Here is a 24019-nt window from a genome sequence, read left to right on the forward strand (position 1 = left end):
GAGCTTTGCCTTCTATCATCACACACAAGCCTCCCTTGAGAAAACGAGTGGCAGTGATAGCATGGTTCCCTGGCAGTGACTGAAATGAAAAAGGAAAAAAAAATTGGAACAATTAATTGCAGGGTGCAGTATCTGTGGGTTGGGTTTTGTTGGCATGGGGACCACATTTGAGAATGAGCGATGCACATTGCTGTAGTAATTACTTGTTGTGAGTGATCGTGCACAAACCGAAGAAATGCTGCGCAACTTGTGCAGTAGTGTCTTCACGCTGTGGCTTCTTTTGTACACGCAGTCGCTCGGTACAACATAGCTGTGATGTAAACGCACAGAGGTACACAGCGCTGTGTGTGTGTGTGGTCACAACTGCGAAAGGTCAGAGATATGTTACACAACTCTTTTTCACTTGGTGGTTCTTTAAGGACATTTTCTCATAATGCCCCAGAAATGTCACTCTGCTTCCCGCTGGAGTGGCCTTGACTCAGGACAAAAGGTAAAGAGAAGAAAAGGGGAAACAGAAGGGCCCTGCTGATTATTAAAAAACCAAACAAACGAAAAAGCCACACATTTAATCTTATTATACTGGATTCATCTTATTTTAATCTCATGATATGACAGAATAAGTCAGCTTTGTTGGTTAGTAGAAGTTATATATAGAGGCTTTCTATTAAAACAAACAGTGTACCTTTACTTTGCTGGCATTCGAATGTGGTGCTGATGTCTTAAATGAAGTCTCGAAGGTTAAATTTTTCTTTTTTTTCTCTTAAGAGCCACTGTGTCTGAGAAAAGTGAGTCGAATTCCTCTGACTGTGTGCAGTGTTGCAGGGTGAGGCAGATCACACAAGACAGCGTTTTTAATTTTACTGTTTGATGGTGTGTTGGTGTGTGTTGGGAGTGGTGGGATTTGCCATTGAGGCTAAATGCCAAATGTGATAAAATAACCAGTGACCAGCAAAGGCAATAATTACCCTGCTATATTTTATTTATTTAACTGGAGAAACATTCTGTACCTGAGGCAGGAGGAGTTCTCACGGCTTCTCGCAGCAAGGACGTGTAGACGAGTTGATGGTTCCAAGCCAGAATGACTAATCAGTTTATTTCACAGTGTGCCAAAGCTGGAGATGCTTCTGTCCATTAAAGTTGAGTTTGAGTTTTTCTGCTATGATGTTCCAGTGGTGCTCGGTAAAGCTGGTTACCCATGCACTCTGAGGCAAAACGCTCAGCTAAAGAATTTTAGAGTATGTGTGATAGTGAGAGTAGATAAAGCCTTATTCTTCCGCTCTGTAGTTTGAGAGCTGGGGGAAAAAAAACTGTAGACATCAAAGTCTCTTTATAAAAAGTTGAAGTTTGGCACCACAATAAAAGTATACGTGTTTGAAAGAGAGTAGTAAAAGACTAGTGCAGATGGCCTGAAATTGAATTTTTTTCTCTATGAAAGGTAGGAGCTCGAGGGACTCTGCAGTAATTTAAATGGCACTGTCTGGTCCTGGACCATTTGAATTCATTTCGTCATACCCCCGAGCCCCCCCTCTTTAGACGAGCCGTCTTTGTGTGTGGCTTTCTGCCCTAAATAAACCCTACATTAGGACAGTTTTCTTTGCTGCCCTCCTCTTGCCGTCCCTGCCCACAGCAGCACTTTCCTCCTCGCCCATTATTAGCCTGCTGAGTCCAGGGGAAGCTACCCAAAGGACAAACTGTCCCCAAATGGCGAGCAGAAATGGCAGGCTGGTCTCCACAGACGGCGGTACAGCTCTCGTCTCCCCCTGCTCCACCAAGCTTCGAGAACAGCGACGCAAACACAGACAAGACCAGGGAATTTTATTGTGAGGGGATGGCGGGTTGACAGTAATGTCACTTCCTGTTTGGTCTAAACCAACTCCCTCTCTCTCCTCTGTTTCCTCTACATCTCATGTTAAAAAGAAGAGCAAACGTGCAGGATTACCTGCGCTGTTGGCGAATTTTTAACAGTCTCAATAGGAATACACACTGATACTTCTTCTTCTTTCTTTTTTTTTTTTGACCCAGTGTTGAAATTGCACATTTTCGTTAATGTCCCCCCTCATCGTGAGTTCAGCGGCCGTGTATATAAACACATCATCTGACTGAGTGTGTGAGTGACAGTAAACACTGTCACAGCCATCTGGCACCTCTACTTTCCTGGGTATCGGGTGTACAGCTACAGACCATCAGCAGAGCGTGCCTCCGCGAGCATTTAAAGCCTGTTACCATGGCGACAAGCATTAGCTGTATCAGCGTTGCTCGAATATGCGTCCGCGATCATCGAAGATCAGCACTGAGGGAGACGGCGGGAAGGCTCGACAAGTCCAGGCTCTTTATAGCAGTGCCGAAATTTATCTCCAGGGCGTCTTTGTGGTTGGCTTTGTTATCATTAAGGAGCCGTTTGTAAACACAAACACCTTCTGTTAAAGGTGCGATTGGCATGTCATGTTGCCTTGGACACATGCGCGCACTCTAGGTGCCAAAAATGAATTTGAAGATGGTCTATGTTTCTTCTCTTTTTTATATATTGCAGAAAGTGGCTCATTTTGCTTTTTGCGTCGTGTCCGTGGAATCCTGGTGTGTTAAAGTGTTGTAGAGACTCAAGTGTAAGGGGGGAAAAAAGGAAAAGTCTAACTGTGAAGCTGACCAACTGTTTAAAGTCGGTCATCTTCACAGTTCTACACCGTTAGATGATATTTTAGGCACATTTCTGACACTATAATTGAGTTTATGTATACAACTCAATACCTACTGCCACCTCCTAATAATATTAGAGATTACAGAAGTCATGAGGAACCAGTTTTCAGTATATGTTTTGTCCTTTTCCTGCACATCTAGACAGCTGGCAATGACCTATTCTGAACAAGAGGAATAAGATGCTTTCATCCACATTGAACAGAGGCTGGTGAATACAGAGTAAGCGGGTGAAATGTTTGCATTGCTTGCGAGTTAAATGGCCGAGTTGATTCATCTGTCAGCCTTGTCAAAACTTAACACGTTGCTGCGGCACACGAAGCTGAGTCAGAGCATGTCTGGACCAAATGCACATTTGGAGTAGGAGTAGCCGGGTACTCTGCCCCCAAGGCCTAATTATATTTTTCCACTGCGTATCATTCATGAAACTGTCCTAGCTCTCCTATCAAGATCAAGTAGAACGCATTCATTCATTTTTTCCCCTCTTATTGCTGTGGTCAGGTGTGGCAGTCGCTTTTCCTATAATTCAGTCTCTTTGTTCTCTGTCTGTTTTTTTGTAATACCTCCTTTCAGTTAAACTTACTGTTCTTTGTGTGCGTGTCTGTGTTGGTGTGCAAGAAAATCTCACCTCAGCAGAAATCTGAGGTTTTCAGCTGAATAACGCCGAGGACGGCTCAGTGTAGGCCACGCTGTTTTCTGCATTGAAATGCTTCCACGGCTTGGCTCATGGGCTCTCCGTAAAAATGTGTCTTGCCAAGGGATTATGACGTGCGCTGATCTGTTTAAAGCATTAACACGTCAACAATATAGGACAAAGTCACAGCTGATTCTCTGTGTTTGAGACAATTTGGTTTGCATCGTTATGCGTGTGTGCTGTCACGTCCAAATTCCCCATCCTAAAAAAAAGATTTTAAATGAGGATGGCAGTCATATTGAAATGCTTAAATCAACAACAAACCAGGATGTCTCAAGTACTTCAGTATATTGTTCTTTCAGCGTATGCACGGCAAAATGTCAGCTTTTGCTTTTTTTTCTGTAGCTGTTTGTCCTTCAGCGGGAACACCTGGAGGCTCAGCCAGCCCATATTAGCACCGAATTGAAGGATCAATGGATATGAATAGGATTGCCAATGCAATCTACTGCTTGTTCGGGAAGCATTAAAATTGACTGGACACAATCGATGCAAGTGGAATCTTTTTCTCTTCTTTTGTGACATAAATGAATGAAAAAGCAGCAAATCTCACTCTCAACTCTTGTACTGTCTTCAGGCTGTTGTTTACTCTGCTTGTCCTTGACAGTGTTTTCTCTGCTATGGTCTTAGATATTTCATTTTAATTTATACCGTGTATCAGATGTCACGCTAGTATTGTTATAAGTAGGTGTAGAGAGTAGTAGCAGTTAGAGGCAGGGGTCCAACGATGTGATACTTAACCTATGATACAATATTTTTGCACTTTTAAACATTTTGTGACATGCTGAGTATTGCAGTAGCATATATTGCGGTGTATCTTTTTTCAGTGTGTCACAAGTTGATGCACGCCTTTCTGCTGTACTCAAACTTTCCCCAGCTTTATGTTTAACTTCTCTGTAGCCTGGGTATGGCGGCGCCTATGATATCACAATGCTGTCACATGGACTCCAAACCCTTGTTTTCTACAACAACTATGTGGATTCAGGTCTTTGTAAATAAACTGGGTGATGGATCGTGTCATTTTCTTAGCTCCCTTTGAATCGAGAGGTAGCTTTGTCAAGATAAATGCGCCCACTGTCGGCTGCTTTTTCAGTTTAGCTGATTTAATATTCGCTGTTTTCAGAATGGCGGCACGTGAGATGAGCCTTCATGTTCGTAGTAGTCCCAGAATATTTTACTTTCATATGCACTCATTGGGCCAGCACGGTGGCGTGGTGGTTACCTCACCGTGAGACGGGCCTGGGTTGAATTCATCATCTGGAAAGCGCCTTTCTGTGTGGAGTTTGCATGTTCTCCCCATGTCTGCGTAGGTTCTCCCCGGCTTCCTCCCACCAAACTCCAAACACAGTTGGTGCGGTTAGTGGGATTAGCTTAACTGGTGATTCTAAATTGCCCATAGGTGTGAATGTGAGTGTGAAAGGGTGTCTGTGCGGCAGCTAAGATGACCCTGAAGAAGAGGGATGGATGACTATCCTTGCAAATCCCATGTGCTATATCCGTCTGCTTTGTCCTATACTTCCGGAAAAAAAATCCAAGACACGTTTGATATAAATGCACATTGTGCTTTTTGGATACTTTCTACAATATCTTAATCTTAATTTTAACAACTTCCACTCTAAATATCAAATATGCTGATGTCATTTAAAACAAAAAAACATCAACAACACTGTGTGGCGAACTGAAAAAGAATTGATTTTATTATTCCAGCACTAAAAAGTTCCATTTGTTTTTATTTTATATAGTAAGATATAGATATTTGCTCTCCCTGTATTGATATTATATAATCTACAAAATATGGCAATACTATGCTGTAGCATAAAAGCTAAAAGACTGTAGAGCTTCCCTGTTTCCTTGGCTCAAAGTCAAGACATTAATAACAAAAAAGGGAATAAACAAATACAAAAATTAGTTTTGGTGTTGGCTATTGTTATTTTTGCCATTTCTATATAAGATATAAATAGAAAACCATGTGATCGTGAAAGAAAATGTGTCTCTCTGTGTTTTGGTGTGCATGTAACACAAACGTCACGCAGGCTGTGCATTAGTGTGCATTAATGTTAGTTTTCCAAGTTTACCTCTTGGGTCATTTTTATGAAACATCCTTCATAAGTAAAACATAAAGGAGCAGACGCTCCATCACAGGCCATTAGGATGCACTGTATTTACAGTAAATGCATCATGCATGAGCCATTTAGCGTCTTAGCTCCAGACAAGAAGAACCCTTGGCCTACATGCTGCTGCTGCTGCTATAAATTGCACATCTCAGGGAAGTCTCAAGTTGGCACTGCAAATTGCATTCACGGCACGGCACGCGACTGTTGATTGAATGTAATTAAGTTTTCCTTCTCTGCAATGAAGGGATTTTTTTTACTCCCAGCTTGAAGCACTTGGTAGGAAAGATCATTGTGTGTGTGTGTGTGTGTGTGTGTGTGTGTGTGTGTGTGTGTGTGTGGTATTTGAATACATGTTTGCTTCCACACGCTCGCAGCAGTGAAAAACAACATTCTCTGAGTTTCTTGTTCTGTTCATTGCTTTGTATCTGAGATGCTAACACAGAAAGCTATTATGACATTCTTATTGTTCTGCTGTAGCAGCTGAAGTGGCAGCTTCTTTTAGCGATGCTTTCTAGAGCGTACAAGAGAAACTCAAGCAGTCTTCTCGGATGAATAATGCATGGGCTATTGCTAACAACATACTGGGCTTGAGTGCTGTGCTCTGGTCTAATCTTTGTGACTTGTGGATTTTAAACAGTTTCCTTTCTGCCTCTTTTGCCTAGGAGAATGAGCTTCAAGACTTTCTCCACGAGAACAAGCACTTGAATCTACAGTTGTTCAGCAACAGCCACAAGGCATCTGACTATGAGGAGGTAAGAGGTGAAAGCTACGTGTAGAAAGCCTGCTGTACATAAGTACACACTAATAGCTGCTAACTTGTCACTGCCTCTCCATCTTGACACAATCTGAGGAGTTTCTGGGTCAAACCATAACACAAACAGATTATATGTCCTTTTATACTGGATCAGTGGAGCCCATTATCAATGAAATCTACAAGACTTACAATCCTACACACACACTATCCCTTCAGTTTTAGTCCCAAGACTTCAAAGGCATTTGGAGCTGATAACAAAACGTCCAAGTAGACCAACAAGGAGCCGCAGGCCTCTCTATGAATGGGAAAGCAATTTTGTGAAGCAGCTGACTGGCAGGTATTTACTGTTGGTGCTGAAGAAGGGTGGGATGCTTGTTACTGGTGTCTTATCAGGACATGGGTGGCTCTTGCAGCAGTGATCTCAGCTGTTATCAGACTGACAGATATGAGAGTAGCTCTCTGCAGGGTAGCGCAGATACTAGCCCTGGCTTGCAACCCTGTGTTCTGATGCCTGTTATCTCTGAATGAACTAGGAGGGGCTACTGAGAGAGCCTCCCTCTACCCTTAATAGACTATTGACCTGCTTCTGCTGGATCCAGTGTAGTTGTTCAGTTTGTCTGCATTAGGCGTGGCACCCCCCTCCAGATAGTTTGTAATGTGTGGATGTGGGCCGTTCAGAGGAGACAGACTCGCTGGGTTCGGTGTGTGTTTCGCTTTGCTGATGTCGCTCGAAACGCCCTCCTTGAGGAATCATTAGTCATTCACGGTCGCCCTGAGGAAGGGAGTTTGCCACATTATAGCCACAGGAGCCGGTCATCTCACTTTCAATTAGGAGCCTTTATAAAAAGCTGCCTCTTAAGTACCAATACAAATGATCTGTGGAAAACAAATTATGAAGAATATGTAGTGTTGGAAATAGTCACAACGCTTGGTTCAGTCAGATGCTTGGTGCTTGGCTAACAAGGAAACATGAATAATGTATTTATATTGTGGTTCATAGCAATGGGAGTGAGTCAATTATACTCTTGTGTTAATAACAATTATATAGTTTTAGCAGAGAAACCAGGCAGTTCTCTTACCCGACCAGTTTCTGCCTGTTTTATATGCTTTGCGTGCCATTCAACCGCATCACATTTTATACTACGGCAAAAGCTGTACAGCTTCATTCATTCCAAAGCAGCAACTCTAACCTTCATGTAGCACGTTATATTCAGCTTGCATAAAGATTCCCATATGGAAAAGAAATAGTAAAAACTTATAAAAGACTTGCATAAGATGTGGCCTACTTCATATAGTGAATCATTTAAGGCTTATATGATTTACACATGAAAGTGGCCACTTTCCTATTACTTTCATGTATTGTTTTAGTAAGTATCCAAAACATACAAGTTTCATTTATATTATTTTTCAAGGGATCTTATATCTGTTTTCACTCTTGTATGCTTTTAATACAAGTTTCACACAAGACAGATACAAACTTTATAAGATTTATATATATCTCTTCCATATGGGTTGTATCAGTCACTGACTGACTGATATGTATTTATACAAATGATGTTGGGATGCTGCTGTCTTAATGGACTGGATTACCGAACAGAGTTTCTGTGCACTTTCACAAAAAAGAAAAAAAAAGAATTTGGACTAATGCTGCAGACTCTTGGAAACGGCTGTGACGGACTATTTAAGCTCTTCTGCACCCGGAGACCCCTGCACCAGCACCATGTCTGTTATATAAAGGAACCAGAGTCATTTTTAATGCTAAGCACAGCTGCTGAAGAGGCCACTTTGTACCGTTATCATTCAAATACATGTAGCGTTGTGTTGCATCAGTTGTGAAAGAGTTGCAGTGTTCAAAAACATCCCTGTCGCTGACTCATTGTTAGATATTTTCTCTCATAGACTCACAGGCTTGTGATTCATGTAGCCTCTGCGTCTGAAAAGTGAAGCCACTGGACAAGTGCCGTAAGCCTGATGTGCTAAAAGTCCAGGCTTAAGGCCACCATATAGAGGTGTATGGGAAGTTATCCTCTTCCTTATCTCATGTACAAACTCAATTCAAATTTTCGGTCGCTAGTTTCAACTTTAAAACAGCCATCATGCTCCATCGTTTGCATCATTAAACTTTAGGGCTGCAGGAGGACAGGGGCAGGTGAGGGAACTTGAAAGGGTATTCACCCATATCACATGAGAATGACATGAATCAATTTTTGTGTTCCAAAAATGCTAAAAATGAGTGACGATTGTATACTGTAATGCAACTCATCAAAACGCTGGACCTTGCTTTTCCCTTGTGCACAGGTGAAGTCTGAGTATGCCCAGCTCAAAGAGACCCTTGGTGCTGTGACACAGGAGAGAGACTTAGCCCTGTGGGAGAGGAACCAGCTCCAAGCCAAACTGGAGAACCTAGAGCAGGTGCTCAAGGTGAGGAAGCTGGCTCCTAGAACAGACGCCGTGTGTCAATACTGTGTGCATTTCCATTTCTAGTAATTCATCTGTCCTGGGATTCCTTTTCATTTATGGAGCCTAACCCTTTTGCCAGTACCCCTTTCTCCTATCTGTGCTACACTGCCTCCATCTGGTTATTTTCCGCTATACTGTCTAATGGCCTCGACATGTCTGTTGCCTTCCAGTGTCGTGTTGGGAGGTCTGACCAGGAGCTGTGAAAGAGTAGAAGCTCGGAACAGTCTGCCCTCTTCCCTTTCCTATTTCACCTTTTCACGTTTCCTACCCGACTTGATCTGTCCCTTCCTTCTTTCCCCCTGCCCCCTCTGCCCCTGCTAGATTTATAAGGTATCACTGCTATGTCCATCTGTTGGGGAGAAGCCCATTCTGAATGCTTTCTGTCAACCTCAGTGGCTGTGCTTATCCCTCCCTTTATCCGCGGGCTGCCAGACATACGAATGGTCACGTGGCTATACGACCACAGCACTGCTTAATGTGATTTATGCATGAGGCGGGACAAAGAGTTTGGCTTTACGATGACGGGAGGGGGAGGAAGACTAGATGATAATGTCACCTACACGTCCGATGACATTACCTATCTTAGATGTTTACTGGCATGTAAATGTCATTTGCTTCTTTCACCTTACAGCACTGCAAATATTCACATGTAGTGGGAGCAGTGATGTGACTGGATGACACGGGCACACTGTGTTAGGAAGAGCCGAGCATTCAGTCGCCCCCGTACTGTATGGCTTGTTTTGTTGTTATGGATGACCACAGACGAGTGAGCACGTCAGAGAGTTTGCTCGCCCTTTTCACGTAACACGAAACCTCGCATTGATCACGCGAAGACGAGATCAGAGGACGGCTTTTCAAAGTAACCGAGACGAAACGGGTCTCGTGTTACCTAAAGGGGGCAGCAAACCTCACTGCCGATCGATGGAAGTTTCTCGTTCACACACCAAAGCATCCCTAGTCCTCATCCATAAGCACCTTTGCGCAAGATGAGATCTGATCTTTCCCACGGATCGTTCGACATAAACATGTCCTCACGTGGTGCTGTGGCATAGTTTATGTCTTTCTTGATTTTTTTCACATTTTTTTTAAGGGTTTAAAGGTCAGTACACTGTTAACCAGCCTCTGTATGCGTAATGTGTGCACATGTAACACTTCTGAATGTGGAGTTAAAGACTGCAGATGCATTTTGTGTTGGCTCCGTGCCTTTGGGTATTAGTACCACTAACAGCAGCCCTCTCTATGCCCCCCACCCCATCCCCATCCCCAATTTTCCCCTCCGGCTCTCCATCCCTACACCCCTTGTGGACAGCATATGCGAGAGGCTGCGGAGCGGAGGCAGCAGCTAGAGTTGGAGCATGAGCAGGCCTTGGCTGTACTCAATGCAAAGCAGCAGGAGATTGACATTCTCCAGAAGGTAAGAGAACTCCCAGCACCAGTGGGGATGGGCTTTTGTGTTTGCCCGGCTTTTGGCCTGTGTCACGGGTGAAAGAGCTTTTTGTTGAACACCCGTGTGAAACATACAGTGCAACAAAGGTGAAAGTCAACAGAAATGAAACAGAAGTTAAGGAGTGCTTGATTTTCTCTATGCTTTTTCTCGTCATTTTCAGCACCGGCACTAGTTTCGCACGAGCGTCTCAGTCGCATCCGCGTCCTGCAGCTGTTTATCAAACCCAGAGCGTTTCTGGAGCACTCTTGTTTGTCACAAGCGAGCAAATCAGACTTTCACAATCCAAAGTAGACACGACACTTTTTAGGCACGCTTTAATAAAGGAAAAAAAAGAGGCTCGCGCTGGCCATTTGATGGTTGGCCTTCCTCCACTGTGCACTGAAGCTGACTGTAATGTGAAAGCAATGGCTGAGATTGCTGATAGTGTGAACATGATAGGAATTGTCACCAATGCCTTCTCTGGCAACACTGTGCGCGCCCTCGTGTTGCCGTTGCTGCAGTGTTCTGACTTCACAGTCAGCCCTTCACAGGCAGTCGTTCTCAGCTTTTTTCTCTCATTAACAGAAGCTCATTACTGCCTTATCTTCCTGCAGACACTCACTGCTCTCTGTGTTCTAAATTAATTGCCTGCAAAGTAGATTTATGAAATCGTAAAGCCTCGCAGATGCTCTCGTATTTATGTGGAACGCTTTATTTTTTTTTTCTCAACAGATGTTTCTCGTTTTCATAAGAAAAATGACGCGTACGATGCCGTGTTTCCGTACACTCCTAGTCTTTTAGAATGTAAACCCCCATTTTTCTGGAGCGCGCTAGCGTAAAAAAGCAGATCATAAATCTACACCTTTTGATGTAGCCCAAAAACAACTATTTAAACAAACACCCCGGCAAGATGTTCACTGTCTGAAACGGCCATTTACATGTCGTGTAACGAAAAGAAAAAAAGCCACAGCCAGAGTAAACGCTGCAGTATTTTTTATCTATAGACACATGGGCACGCTCAAACTTAGGTTTTTTGCCCATAGATGATGCAGGAAGTCGTCTTCTCTTAAAAATGGCTGTGCTCCAACCACGATCAGCAGTTCCTGTTAGCGTTGCAAAAATATACAGCTGTGTACTCTGCTTTGCTCCTGTGTTGTTGACAATGCGTGAGCATTTATGTCACTTTCACCTCTGTAGCTGATGTTATATCTGAAGGAGGAGCCTTACTATGATTTCTGTGTTGAGGGAAACCATAATAGAAGCAATAAAATCATGTGTGCATCTAACCCCTGGGCTGGTAGTCGGAGACTCTTGTGCAGGTGTTCTTCAGCTTGCAGTTGCTTGATTATATTCAGTTTCTTGCATGCACGTAATGCTGTCATGTTGCACAGCTCTCCGAATGATAAGTGACAAACATGCTTAACAAAACATAAAACAGGAGAGGCGAAAATGGTTTGAGAAAAGACGCGATATTCCTTAAGCATTCGACGATATCTTATCGAATCAAGCGACTGCTGTCAAACGTGAATGCGGACGGAAGTGCGTGCCGTCTTTTCAACCATTTTCACCTCGCGCACCAATGAATGCCTTTGAGAGATGCTCTTTGTGAGGATCTCTCGTCGGTGTTTTAAACAGAAACTAAAGCACAGCATAAACTGCAATGTAAGTGAACTGCACCTTGTGTTTCTCAGGCTCAGGTTGAGGCTAAAAAGGAACATGAGGGCGCTGTCCATCTGTTAGAGGTGAGCGTCTGGACTCTGGGGGTCTTGGGGGCTTTGCTGTGTGTTTTTGTGTATGCTGCTCGAGCCGTTTCCTGCTTTCCGTGACCTCACTTCCTGAATTTTTTTGTTTCTTTAAAGTCTTCTTGTTTTAAAACAATCTTGGTCAAAGTATACTGCTTTTTTCCACAGTATCTTTAAAAATGACTTTTGGTATAGAGAGTTGCTTTTCAGGTAAATGAATCATAAAGCACGCAAAAATCTATATTTAGTCTTTGTATTGGCATTGTAATACAGCGATATGTATGCGTGTGTGTTGAAAAGATTGTGATTTTAGAGATGTGTATGAGTGATCACATGTGTGTAATTGTGCTTTATTTCTTTCCTACATCTCTTTTCATTGTATGGATGTGTGTTTATGCTTATACAGAACCACTTGGACAGCATGCAGGTATTTCAGAATTGCTTTTATTTATTTACTTGATATATATAAGTATATATATTTTTACACCTTTGCCATTAGCGGGATATACAGCAGCCCGGTATGTAGTTTGTCCCATGGGGCCAAGTAACACCACATTGTGAATTAAGATCAACATTTATCTGGCTAAAGAGATAACATAAAAAATGCAGTTATGAGCTGATTTAACGTGCCGTCATGCCTTTTGGCTTTTCAGAGCAATTTTTCACATCGATCTCTTCATACAGCCCTTTCAGCTCGTTTCACAAGGCAAGACTCAGGAGTGGACTCTTTGAAAGGGTGAAACATGACTAATAGATAACACGGAGGTCTTTCTGGCCTGATCATAAAGAAACATTGATGAAAAGAATCAGAAAACCAAGTAACAAAATACACTTTAATTCAATATAAATCACTTGTATCGACATGTATTCGCATCAGATATGTTAAAAGTATATTTACATGTGAGCAAACAAAACTCTCAGGATAAAATAATTAAGTTTTTCCAAAGTATAATATTCTCTCTTCATTATAATATGTAGCAGCTTAAAAAGAACAAACTGCATTTCTAGTATAGGATACAGTACCAGACGGTGATGAATGTGATCCTTTTTCCTTTGTAGCGTTGCATGTGTGTTTATGCAGCATGTGTTTTAAAAACCGTCTACTTGCCATACAACTAACTGTATGATGCTGCTCAAACTAGTGTCTCCTAATTTACTAATTCTGTTTCATAAATGCAGGAATATATTTGTCGTCAGTCTGCCAGCAGCATGTTATATCCAGCAGCAACCTGCCTGCATGAAACGCTGTTTTAACAGAAATACTGATGCGGCGGGCATTGCTGTGATTTTGGGCGGCGCTATATAATTCCACGGTCGCTTCAGTATCTTCCACAGCCTCTCGGACTGCGCTCGGTTTCGGACCGAGAAGTGATTGCTAATGCATTGCATCATTTTACATGGGAAACCATGCTGCAGCACCTGGAATTTTCTATTGAACCTGCCCAAGCGGTCATGTTCAGTTTGTCAGTGTTAGTCTGTGCGATAATGTTTCCTGCTCTCAACGTGTACGGATGATGTTATGCAAAATTTTTGTTATTGTTGAAATCTTACAGAAAGACCGGTACCAACAGCAAGCAGACCTCCATACCTTGTGTGTGGCTCTCATCTGAAATGTCCAGCACAAAGATAATCCCAGTAAACACAAAATACATGATGATTCAATTATGATTTAATTTATTAAGGGAAAAAAGTTATCCAAACTTAGTGGCCCCTGTGTGAAAAAAGTAATTGTGCCCTAAATCTAATAACTGGTTGTGAACTGCAATCAAGGTTTTTGTGATAACTGGCAGTGAATCTTTCACTGTGGAGGAATTTTGACCCACTCTTCTTCTCATAATTGTTTTAATTCAGACACACTGGAGGGTTTTGAAGCATAATCAGCGTGTTTAAGGTCACGCCAAAGCAAGTCAATCTGAATCTGGACCTTAACTCGGCTCATTTTGCTTTTTGTTTTGTTTTTTTGAGTCATTCAGAGTTGGACTTGCTGATCTTTTTGGACCGCTGTCCTGTTGCACAATCCAAATGTTCTTGAGCTTCAGGTCATGAATGGACGTTCTCCTTCAGGATTTTCTCTAAAAGCAGCCACAGACGATCACTCTGCCACCACCATGTTTGACTGCTGGTGCAATCCTCTTTTTGTGGAAATGCTGTGTTACTTTCACACCAGGAAAAAAAGAAAAAAACCTTCCAAAAAGTTCAGCTTTTGTGTTTTTTGTGTCATCAGTCCACAGAATATTTCCCAAAAGCGATCATAAAAACGTCTTTCAGCAAATGTGAGGCGAGCCTTTGTGTCAGCAGTGGATTTTTCCTTGGACTCTCTAATTGATGCCATTTTTGCCCACTCTCTTTCTTATTGTTGACTCATGAACTCTGACCTTAACTGTGAGGCTTGCAGTCTTTTAGATGTTCTTCTGGGTTTTTTGTGACCGCCATCGATGCGCTTCTGGAGTCATTTTGTTAAATTCACCACTATTCCAGCCACATCTGCTCCATTTGGAGATAACAGCTCTCACTGTGGTTCACTGTCTTTGTAACCATTTCCAGACCGATAGATGTCAACGACTTTGTTTCTCGGCTGTTTTTTCAGATTGACGTTTTGAGCTCTTTTAGCCTACTTCACTTTTTCAGACAAGCTCTATTTAACTGATTTCTTGATTCAACAGGTCTGGCAGTAATCAGAACTAAGCTAAAATCAGCGTTCCAAATAAATTTGGTTAATCAAAGTTTATTCATGATTTAACAAGAGGGGAAATTACTTTGTTCACACAGGGCCAGGTAGGTTTGGATAGCTTTTTTCCCCTTGATAAATCAAAATCATTATTTAAAAACTGCATTTTGTATTTACTGGGGTCATATTTATTATTTAATTTAATATTAAAATCTGTTTGATGATCTGAAAAAATGTAAGTGTGACAAATTTAAAAAAGGGCTATTCTGCATTTCCAGCAGAGATTACGCAAACTGAAGTAAATAGTGCGTTTTATGGTGACTATTCTCAGCTTCGGATAAATACAGACCCAGTTAGTGGAGCACCAGTGCATACTCCATGGATGGTGTGCAGTGTGTGGGATAGACTTAAAATAAACTGCACTACTCATGCTCATCACAGTTTCAGAAACACGTTACCCTCTGCTGCAGTCTGCTTTCAACACTGTTTGCCTTAATTCTCTTAAAGCTTCCTGTTTTTGGTCTTTTTAAGGTCTTAGACAACAATAACAAAAATATATAATATCACCGTCCTCATCCTTTAAGATGGTTTGGGTATGCTTTGAAATAAGTTTTATATGTTTTTATTTGGAGTAGTGTTATTATGAACTGTAGGATGGTTGTGCATGCGATTTGTTTATTGTACCGTCAGTAGTGGTCAAGAAGTCATTTCAAGGTTTCTTTTCTTTGTAATGACTGATCAGTGTTATTAGTCCTACAGTAAATGTCTGTTTTCTTGTTGACGTGTAGACAGTTCAACAAAGCGTCACCTGTTTTAGACGCGTGAACTCTTTGTGTGTCTTTATCATTATTTTTCTTCTTTGTCTCCATTCCGTCTCTCTCCCTTTCCCATCCTTATCTGGTTTTTTTTTTTCTCTCCTCCTCTGTCGCTCGCTTCTGTCTCAATGCGTCTCCTCCCTCCCCGCCATCAGGCCAAAGTCCGCGAGCTGGAGGAGAAATGTCGGACTCAGAGTGAGCAGTTCAACCTCCTGTCTAAAGAGCTGGAGAAGTTTCGGCTCCAGGCTGGGAAGTTTGATATCCTCAGCACTGAACCCTTAACTGTGTGTGAATCTCCTGGGTCTCCGAACAAATCCCTGTCACAGCTCCTTAATGGACTGGCTGCCCCCACAGAGAAAGGTAAAGGCCATTTGTTAGCATTAAAGCTCATGCTTTCAGCAGATAAATGTTACGCTGCTACTGTAGATCACCTGTATTCAAGTGTAAAGTTAATTAAGATGTATCATTCCAGTCTTACAGGAGCTATTACTAGTAAATCCCATCGTGACCATTTATCAGGACTTCCCTCATAAGAAGTAAAATTAACTAAACGTTTAGAAATATTAAGTCAAAGAGAGCTGTGTCACCTGTAAACTGTTTAAATGGCCTCTAGTATGTTAAACTTTTTAAATCAATGCATAAATTAATCACTAATTACAGCAAAACGTGTAGTTTAGGTTGTTGTTGCTATGTAATTTTGCACATTTACAAACTATAGTTATGTGCTGTTTTAAAAATTAATTTTAAAGGATCCAAAGACAAAAGTAAGGTAACGCGTGGTGGCTGAAGAACAGGTGGAATAGCAAAGTGGCTGTGTTACTAAGGAGGGCAGCACAGGTGCTGAGCAGACAGGAAGGAGTGTCCCGGTGAAGGCGGGATCTATTTGTGGGAAAGGACAGTGTTGAGGACAGAATCCCTCTCTGGTGGAGGATGCCACCATGAAAGGTGGGGAAACTGAATAAGTTCAGGGAATGATGCGGGAGGCTGAATGTTGGTACTCCAGCTGGGTATCAGCAGACGAGTTTTCCTCAGGGTGGGAGTTAATAGATATCATCTATCCTCCCACTGTAGCCACTGGGAGCCAGCAAGTAGAATGACTCAGGAACTGGTTGTAGGTCATCAGAGAGAGGGCTGTTTAGGCTTTTGGGCAGGTGTGACGTAGGTCGACTCAGGAGTCGGAGGTGGAGTAAAAATATCTTTTTACTTTAGTCGAGCCAGGAGTTTAAGTTACTGTCTGAGTATCAATCAAGTCTCTGTACTGGCCATTAAGACTTTAGCCGACTTTGGCTGGAAAACTGCAGCCGACTCTGAGACAGTCTTAGTAATTGGTTATGTGTCAGCTGACTCAGACTCAGGAACAGTTGCCTGACACAGAAACAATCAAAACTTTAGCGAGTGACTCAAGGAGCAACCCCACTCTCAGGAGCAGGCTGAGAAACAGGAGCAGTTGATTCAGGACCTGGCTTGACCTCACCCAGGATAAGGACAGACACTGGCAGGGACACTGTGCAACAGTGCCTGTGATGTAACAGTGAGCCGAGCAGTGGAGATGCATGATGTCAGCGCTGACTGAATCTCATTCTGGATGCCACTTTCCTTCGTCACCCCTAAAGATCAGTATCCATTGGGCCACTTTTATTCAGTTTGTACTAAATTCAGGTTACCCACACAGAGATCACAGAGCACATGGATGCTGTTAGGTTGAAGAACTAAGAATAAGTCAAATCAAACCAAAAGGAAGAAGACAGCAACAGCAGAGTTCAGGCAGAAAAAAGCACACAGTCCACAGATTAATGATATGAAATGATCCAAAAAAATTAAGAGCCAGGATGGAACAGCCGGGGAACACAGAGTACACGCAGATGATCACACAGACAACAAGAAGCACAGGACTATAAATACAGACAGAGCTAATTCAGTAAATGATGAAAAAAGGTGAAAGAGATTCACCAAAGAAGTGATGGACAAATAAAACCAAAGCAAAAAAGTACTCTGATAGAGCCACATGAATCATCCTGCTTAACAAAAAAATCATGAAATCAAACTGAATTAAGTCGCAACCTTTTTAAAGGACAGCATGCAATCAAATACAAGATGAAAATTCTGGAGAGTCTTTTTAAAATGACGGTTTGCACTTTGATATTAGTTTTTAGATAGTTCATTTAGATATTGTGATGTGTGGAGCTATGTTGCTTTTGTTCCACAGGCAATGAGGCCCCAACAAGCAGATCCTTGATATCGGAGTTCATTCGACCACTCCAAGTCAGTGGAGACAAGCCTGAGCTCCTCTCTGTCAAGCCAACATTCCTCACTCGCGGTCGAGCCAGCAGTCCAGCGCGGGCTTTACTCTCTGAGGTAAATTATAGCGTCCATTTGTACTCTATCTTTTTACCCGTCCGAAATCAGATCGATTCGATACATCTCAAACAAATGGAATCTAATAAACTGCGGAAAGACGGTCTAAAAATCCCAAACGACACCGTTGAGATACAGCGTGGGAGAATTCCCAATAATTTCAATCGTTTGCTCCACATATTTGACCCAAAAGCATTTCTGTTGTCACTCAGGTCAGTGGAGCTCTAATAGTTTCTGTGAAAAAGCTTTTTATTATCATTTTTTTAAGCTGAACTCACCAGTATTAGATCCATTCCCTCACTCATACCTCTGTGATCCCTTACGTAGACGGCACATTTGGGAAAATGCTGATTCATTTTAATCTAAATAATGTCTTTGGGCTGAACACGAGAAAATCCACACAGCGGGAATCCAGGAGGCTTCTCTGTGTTACTCATGCAGATTATTTGGGATTGATCAAATATATTTAGTTGACACAAGCTAAAACATTGAACCAAAGGGAATGTCATACATGTTTATGAGCTTTAAAAATGTTCAAAATTCAAGAAAGAGCTGCGAAAGGAGGAGCAGAATTTTTCTTTTTCGCTGTCTTTGAAAACCTCTGAGCTTCTCCCTCTTTACTGTATTAAAACATCTGAGCAGGCCCTGCCACTGTGTACAGGCGAAAAGTGCAAACATTAACAAGCATTCGGTGTTGAAACTGTGAAAATCTGTGAATGCTTCCTTCTCCAGATGGACAAAGATCTCAGCTCCACCACCAGATCCAAACCACGGTTCACAGGGAAGGTCCGTCTGTGTGTTGCTCGCTACAGGTACGCACACAAAACACACAATTACCATTTCACCCACTGCTGTATTTGTAAAATAAATAAATGGAAAAAAAAAAGTTTGATCCTCATGAGGTTATCATTTCAAACCTACAGGCCTTTGTGCTTACGTTACACCACTACCCCTAAACCAAAGTGAAATCATTGTGATCATTTAAAACGGAGGCGGTGGAAAATCTCTCGCACAACTCTTATTCTGTTATTTGCTTTCTCTCGCAGCGCTGTGGTCTTAAATGTGACTCAGTGTTTCGGTTGCTAAAGAAAATAACCTGTCAGCACAGAAAATAATTGGAATCCTCAAGCACACAGATTTGTGAAACAGGGCCAAAGCTTTCAACCCACACTCTCTTCAACCCTCTCATATTTGCAAACAGCCAAATATAATAGAACAGAAAACAAACTTTGTATTTTCAAAGCAGCGATCAGCAAATCGTTTTTCCTTGACGTACATATTATGTTTGTGGTGTTTGATATAAAACAAACCCGGATGGAGAACAATTGCAACAAAAAAGTGTGCACTTTGGAAGCTAATTAATTTGTTTTCAATTTACTGTAGTTACAATCCTTATGATGGACCCAATGAGCATCCTGAGGCAGAGCTCCCCCTGGTGGCTGGGAAGTACCTTTACATTTACGGAACAATGGACGAGGATGGCTTTTATGAAGGTCAGACCTTTTTTTTAAAAAATTATCACATCTTGCACTTTACCACGTCACCAAAGTACCAGCTGCATCCTTTTTGTCTCCTCAGGAGAGCTGCTGGATGGACAGAGAGGACTCGTCCCATCCAATTTTGTAGATTTTGTCCAAGATGAGGAGGCGCCCTCTGTCCAGCACAGGGACATATTAACTAAAGAACCTGGCTACCTCAACCACAGTAGCCTGAGGCCTCAAAGACCTGGGGTCGGCACAGGAACAGGCATAAGCAGCCTGCTGTCTGACAGTAAATTAGACTGTCTAAGCACCAGCAGCTTGGGCATGGACCTCCTGGGCTCCTCCACCAATGGCACGGGAACCTTGGATGTCAGCATTGACGAGGTCGGTGAAGACATTGTGCCTTATCCCCGCCGCATCAACCTGATTAAGCAACTGGCCAAAAGTGTGATTATTGGCTGGGATCCTCCGGTGTTCCCACCGGGCTGGGGCTCCATTAGTGGCTACAATGTCTTGGTGGATAAGGAGGTTCGTATGAGTGTCCCCTACGGGGGCAGGACAAAGTCTCTTATTGAAAAGCTCAATCTGGCCACAAACACCTACCGCATCTCAGTGCAGAGCATCACTGACAGGGGCCTGTCAGACGAACTTCGGTGCACTCTTCTCGTGGGTAAGGACGTGGTGGTGGCACCTTACTACCTGCGGGTGGACAGCATCACGCAGGTCTCTGCTGAGCTGTCTTGGATGCCCAGCAACAGCAACTACAGTCACACCATCTTCCTCAACGGTGCAGAGTATGACATGGTCAAGGCCGGGGGCTATAAGTACAAGTTTTTCAACTTGAAGCCGATGACAGTTTACAAGGTGAAGGTTGTCGCGCAGCCACATCAGGTGCCTTGGCAGCTTCCAGTGGATCAAAGGGAAAAGAGGGAAATCTCTGTGGAGTTCTGCACTCAGCCTGCAGGTCAGTCCTTAAAACGTAAGTCACCCCAGTGCAGAAATAATTGGTTTTGTGAATCACAGCAGTGGAGGAATTTTCCTCTGCATGGTGCATGGTTGCATGGCCGTGGCTAGAAATGCTGGGATGCCATGCTAGCATGACAAGAGATATCAATGTCAGTCTCTTGGTTGGTTGGTTGATCGGTCCATCTTACTGAAGTAAAGCTTCACAAAAGCCTTGGTGGTGTGGCTTTAGACACATCATACTGTTACTACTGCTGAAGGTTTGTGTTGTGCTTAAAATACATGTTGCCTTGGCTTGTCTATCTGTTTTTTCTTTTGCCCACTTGGGGGCAGTATAAAGTTGTTGAGGTGAATGTTGAATGTTTACACATCCAACAGACACAGCAACGTCTGAGAAAAATATGTAGCAACATGCTTCCCTTCCTATATCTCACTTAGTCCTTAACCTTATCTGCTGTTTGGTGCCGATACAAACTGCAAACAGCTGCCTGCTGCATGCGAAAATAAGGTTGATCAGACACTCGGTGTGAAGCAAAGTCTTGTTGTTTGCAAATGCACCAAGGCAGGTACAAAATGCTTTGGATAAAAGGCTAACACGGCCTTCTTTTTATCCCAGTCTGAACGGTGCTCTTATAGACTTTGTTCTGCATAAAAAGCTTTGATTTCACAATAAATAAAAGCCTGAAAATTTTCCATCTGAAGTACCAGTCATCGTGTTTAATCAGGCACACACATCAAGGTCATTACACTTACAAACATTTTAGTCATTTTGATTTCTCCCCAGCTACCTCTATACTGCCCTCGAGGATCTGTGAGTGTGCTTTTGTGATAAGACGTATAGGGTAGAAACACGAACAAACAAGAAAAAAGACGTTCTGATAAAGCTGTAACGTGAAAAACCGCTTAAGAAGTATTCTGAAAACAAGGGTGTAAATATTAAGCATGCATCTTTGGGATTTCTTCTCCCAGGAGGCTCTTTGTTGCTTGACTGTTGCCAGTGTTAACTTGGGTCTCACGGCCCTGCTGTCAAGCGAGAAAAGCCAAGGACAGGTAAAACTAGTCAGCCCGTTGTTGCCTATAGATTGAATATGGTTCATATTATTGCTTTTTATATGCACTCGGAGGGATGTTTAATGTGTGACACCTTCCATTTACCATGGAAGGAGACACTTCCAATTATTATGGCAGTCACTGAGAGGAGTGGAGCCAAATGGGAGATGACAGAGAGTTATGACGTCAAGAAGTAAAAAAAGAGAGGGAAAGGGGGGAAAGACGGAGATTGAGGCTGAAGTTTGAATTGACATTTTGTGTTGGCAGCTGACGAGCCCGCATGCTGAGAGTTCATTAAACGATCCATCTATTGAATATGTTAATTAGAGGCGTCTAAAATTGTCTGAATAGTGGTGGCAGACAGCCGCTGTCAGTGACGACGGCAGTATCTGGAAGTGCTATATTAGGCTTCTGCACTCAGCGTGTGTTCTTCAAACAAGTTGCTTCATTAGTGCTTAGTGATGCATTTTTAATATTAGTCGCACAGAGCGGCTAGCAGTTCGCTCCCTGGAAATCAGCGTCTGCTGTTTGTGTCCACTACTAATGAAAGTGGCTCCACTGAGATATTCATTTAAACACTCGTTTCGGCTCTCAGAGGAGAGCGCGTTGTTTGTGACGGGGGCCGTTTAAAAATGACAAGAGGAAATGAAATCTCCAAACAGCTACTGCTGCTATTCGGAGACTGCGTTTTCTCCCAACAGTCAGTCTTAGAAATGTGATTAAGATTGCTCTGATGTAGATTCCCGGACGCTCGCGCAGCTGCACGTCACGGCTCGGAGATTCTGCTGACTGACTGTGACTCCTTCTTGCTCGCTGTGTGGCTGCAGGTGAACGGCGGCGGTGCACAGATGGGCATGTTGTTTAGTATGCATGCAGGATGGACAGATTGAGAAAATAGCAAACTTGGTTTTTTTGATGCTCTAAAGAATATTGTCAGCAAGAGCATGATATTGCTATACATATAGCCAATGTTGGCAGACTTGGATTTTTCAACCAGTGCCCCGACATAAACCTGTTTATAGATAGAAAGAAAAATCATCCTACGAGTACATATTGCTATTCAGCCGTCCCCGACTGATGTTATCACACGATATACCAGCTATTCATCTAAGTGAAATAGGGTTTAAATGCAAGACGTGTGCTACAAATCCTCCAGATCGAGAACATACTTATTCCATCCCACAGTGAAGTGGATATTGAACGCCAGCGGTCCACAGTACAAAGGTCAGCTCATTCATTTTTGATCAAACAGGCAGGGATGGCAGGAACAGGCAGTCTGTCTTTATTTCCTCTCTCCTTGTCTGATAAATGTGCACTGTTCTCCGCAGGCCCCCCTCTCCCTCCCCAGGAGGTGCAGGTCCAGTGTGGTCAAACACCCGGGGTCCTGCAAGTGAGATGGAAGCCGCCGCCCCTGACGCCTTCAGGAACCTCCAACGGAGCCAGTGTGATAGGCTACGCCGTGTGCACAAAGGGACAAAAGGTAACAAACAACAAATCTTTTTTTTTTTGAGTCTTACACTGCAGATCTTAAAATGGGTAGCCTCTGCCTTCCTGAGTTGTATCTTGTCAGTAGCACTCTGTTGCCATCTGCTGGAGGAAGTCTTTAATGTTCATATGCAGCCCTGAGGCATGAGAAATAAACAGGTTTGCTCTGGGTCCCTTTTTCCACAGGCTATTTTTGTTATGCACACGTATATATCCAATAACTACGTTATCTTATTTTGAACTAAATGCCAGATATATGCTTTATTTATTAAGTATTTGACTGTTCCCTGAGAGGTGTGAAGTGAGTGTGAAGTTTAAAAATGGTGCTGTGGCTGTAAGGCTTCAAATCTGCCTGTAGTGAGTTTTTAAATTATGGTAACTGTCTCGTAGAACTGATATTTTACGACAACCAAGATGTAAAAGCTACAAATGCATGTTGATACGTGTATGTTTGTGTATAAGGACATTCTGACTTGCCCTTTGGTAAAGACTCTGGTTTCTTTGTGAATGCAGATAGCAGAGGTCTTGTACCCCACAGCAGACTATGTGACTGTGGACTTAACCAGGATTCAGGGTCTGGAGGCGAGGGAAGTCATTGTAAGGACGTTATCAACACAAGGAGAGTCCCAGGACTCGCCTGTGGCCATCATACCGCACAATCTCTTGGGCTCTCCACGCCTTTCCCACAGAACCACCGCACCTTCCCATCCCACGCCCCACCCGGTTCACTCACAAACCCACCCTCCTTACCCATCGACGTACCCCCCGAACCACCCTCAGCCCCAGGTGCAGCCTCTGCCTCGACCCCAGCCCCACACGCTGCCCCACGCACAGCCTCACTCGCAGCCCATCCGCCCCCCTCCTCCCTATCCGCAGCCTCATTTTCACCGCAACTCCATGCCCAAATCCAAACCATTAGTAAGTGCCAGAGAGCCAGAAACCAAAGAGCATGAGGTGGGCCTGCGGCCAGCCCAGCCCTGGGAACGTTCCCCATCTCCGCTGCCTCCCATGCGAGGTCCCAACCTGGAGCCACCGCCCTTCCAGCCACAGCGATCTCCCTCTCCTCAGAGGATCCTGCCGCAGCCTCAGGGAGTCCCCATCCCCAACACCATCGCCAAGGCCATGGCCAGGGAAGCTGCCCAGAGAGTGTTTGCTGAGGGTAACCGGGTGTGTGAGGATTTCACTCTTAAATCGTTTCACAGCATGTGATGAGAGAGCTCTCAGCCAAAAAGCTAATGGTAATATCTTTTAGGCTGCTTTGTAAACAAGCAGTGCTTTGGAGGGAATCATTAGATTTGTGAAAATATACTAAGATAGTAAGCAA

At 43.1% G+C, this 24019-nt stretch overlaps 1 protein-coding gene across 8 annotated transcripts in view; it reads left to right on the forward strand.

Moving 5' to 3' along the window:
* rimbp2b (RIMS binding protein 2b) overlaps positions 1-24019 on the forward strand; it is a 97610-nt gene that overhangs the window by 55219 nt on the left and 18372 nt on the right. For 5 of the 8 annotated variants that reach the window (XM_025896886.1, XM_025896887.1, XM_025896888.1 and 2 more), the window contains 12 exons: positions 6159-6248; positions 8549-8671; positions 10020-10124; positions 11828-11878; positions 12285-12305; positions 15517-15721; positions 17568-17716; positions 18449-18528; positions 19100-19209; positions 19295-20176; positions 22539-22690; positions 23209-23862. In XM_025896886.1, the coding sequence (XP_025752671.1) occupies positions 10023-10124; positions 11828-11878; positions 12285-12305; positions 15517-15721; positions 17568-17716; positions 18449-18528; positions 19100-19209; positions 19295-20176; positions 22539-22690; positions 23209-23862 (2406 nt within the window). In that variant the 5' untranslated portion in view covers positions 6159-6248; positions 8549-8671; positions 10020-10022. Of the gene's footprint in view, positions 1-6158; positions 6249-8548; positions 8672-8927; positions 9041-10019; positions 10125-11827; positions 11879-12284; positions 12306-15516; positions 15722-17567; positions 17717-18448; positions 18529-19099; positions 19210-19294; positions 20177-22538; positions 22691-23208; positions 23863-24019 lie in introns of those variants that run through there. The other 3 variants (XM_025896882.1, XM_025896889.1, XM_025896885.1) reach the window with 2 other exon arrangements.

Source organism: Oreochromis niloticus, linkage group LG12 (assembly GCF_001858045.2).
Source record: "Oreochromis niloticus isolate F11D_XX linkage group LG12, O_niloticus_UMD_NMBU, whole genome shotgun sequence".
NCBI lineage: Eukaryota > Metazoa > Chordata > Actinopteri > Cichliformes > Cichlidae > Oreochromis > Oreochromis niloticus.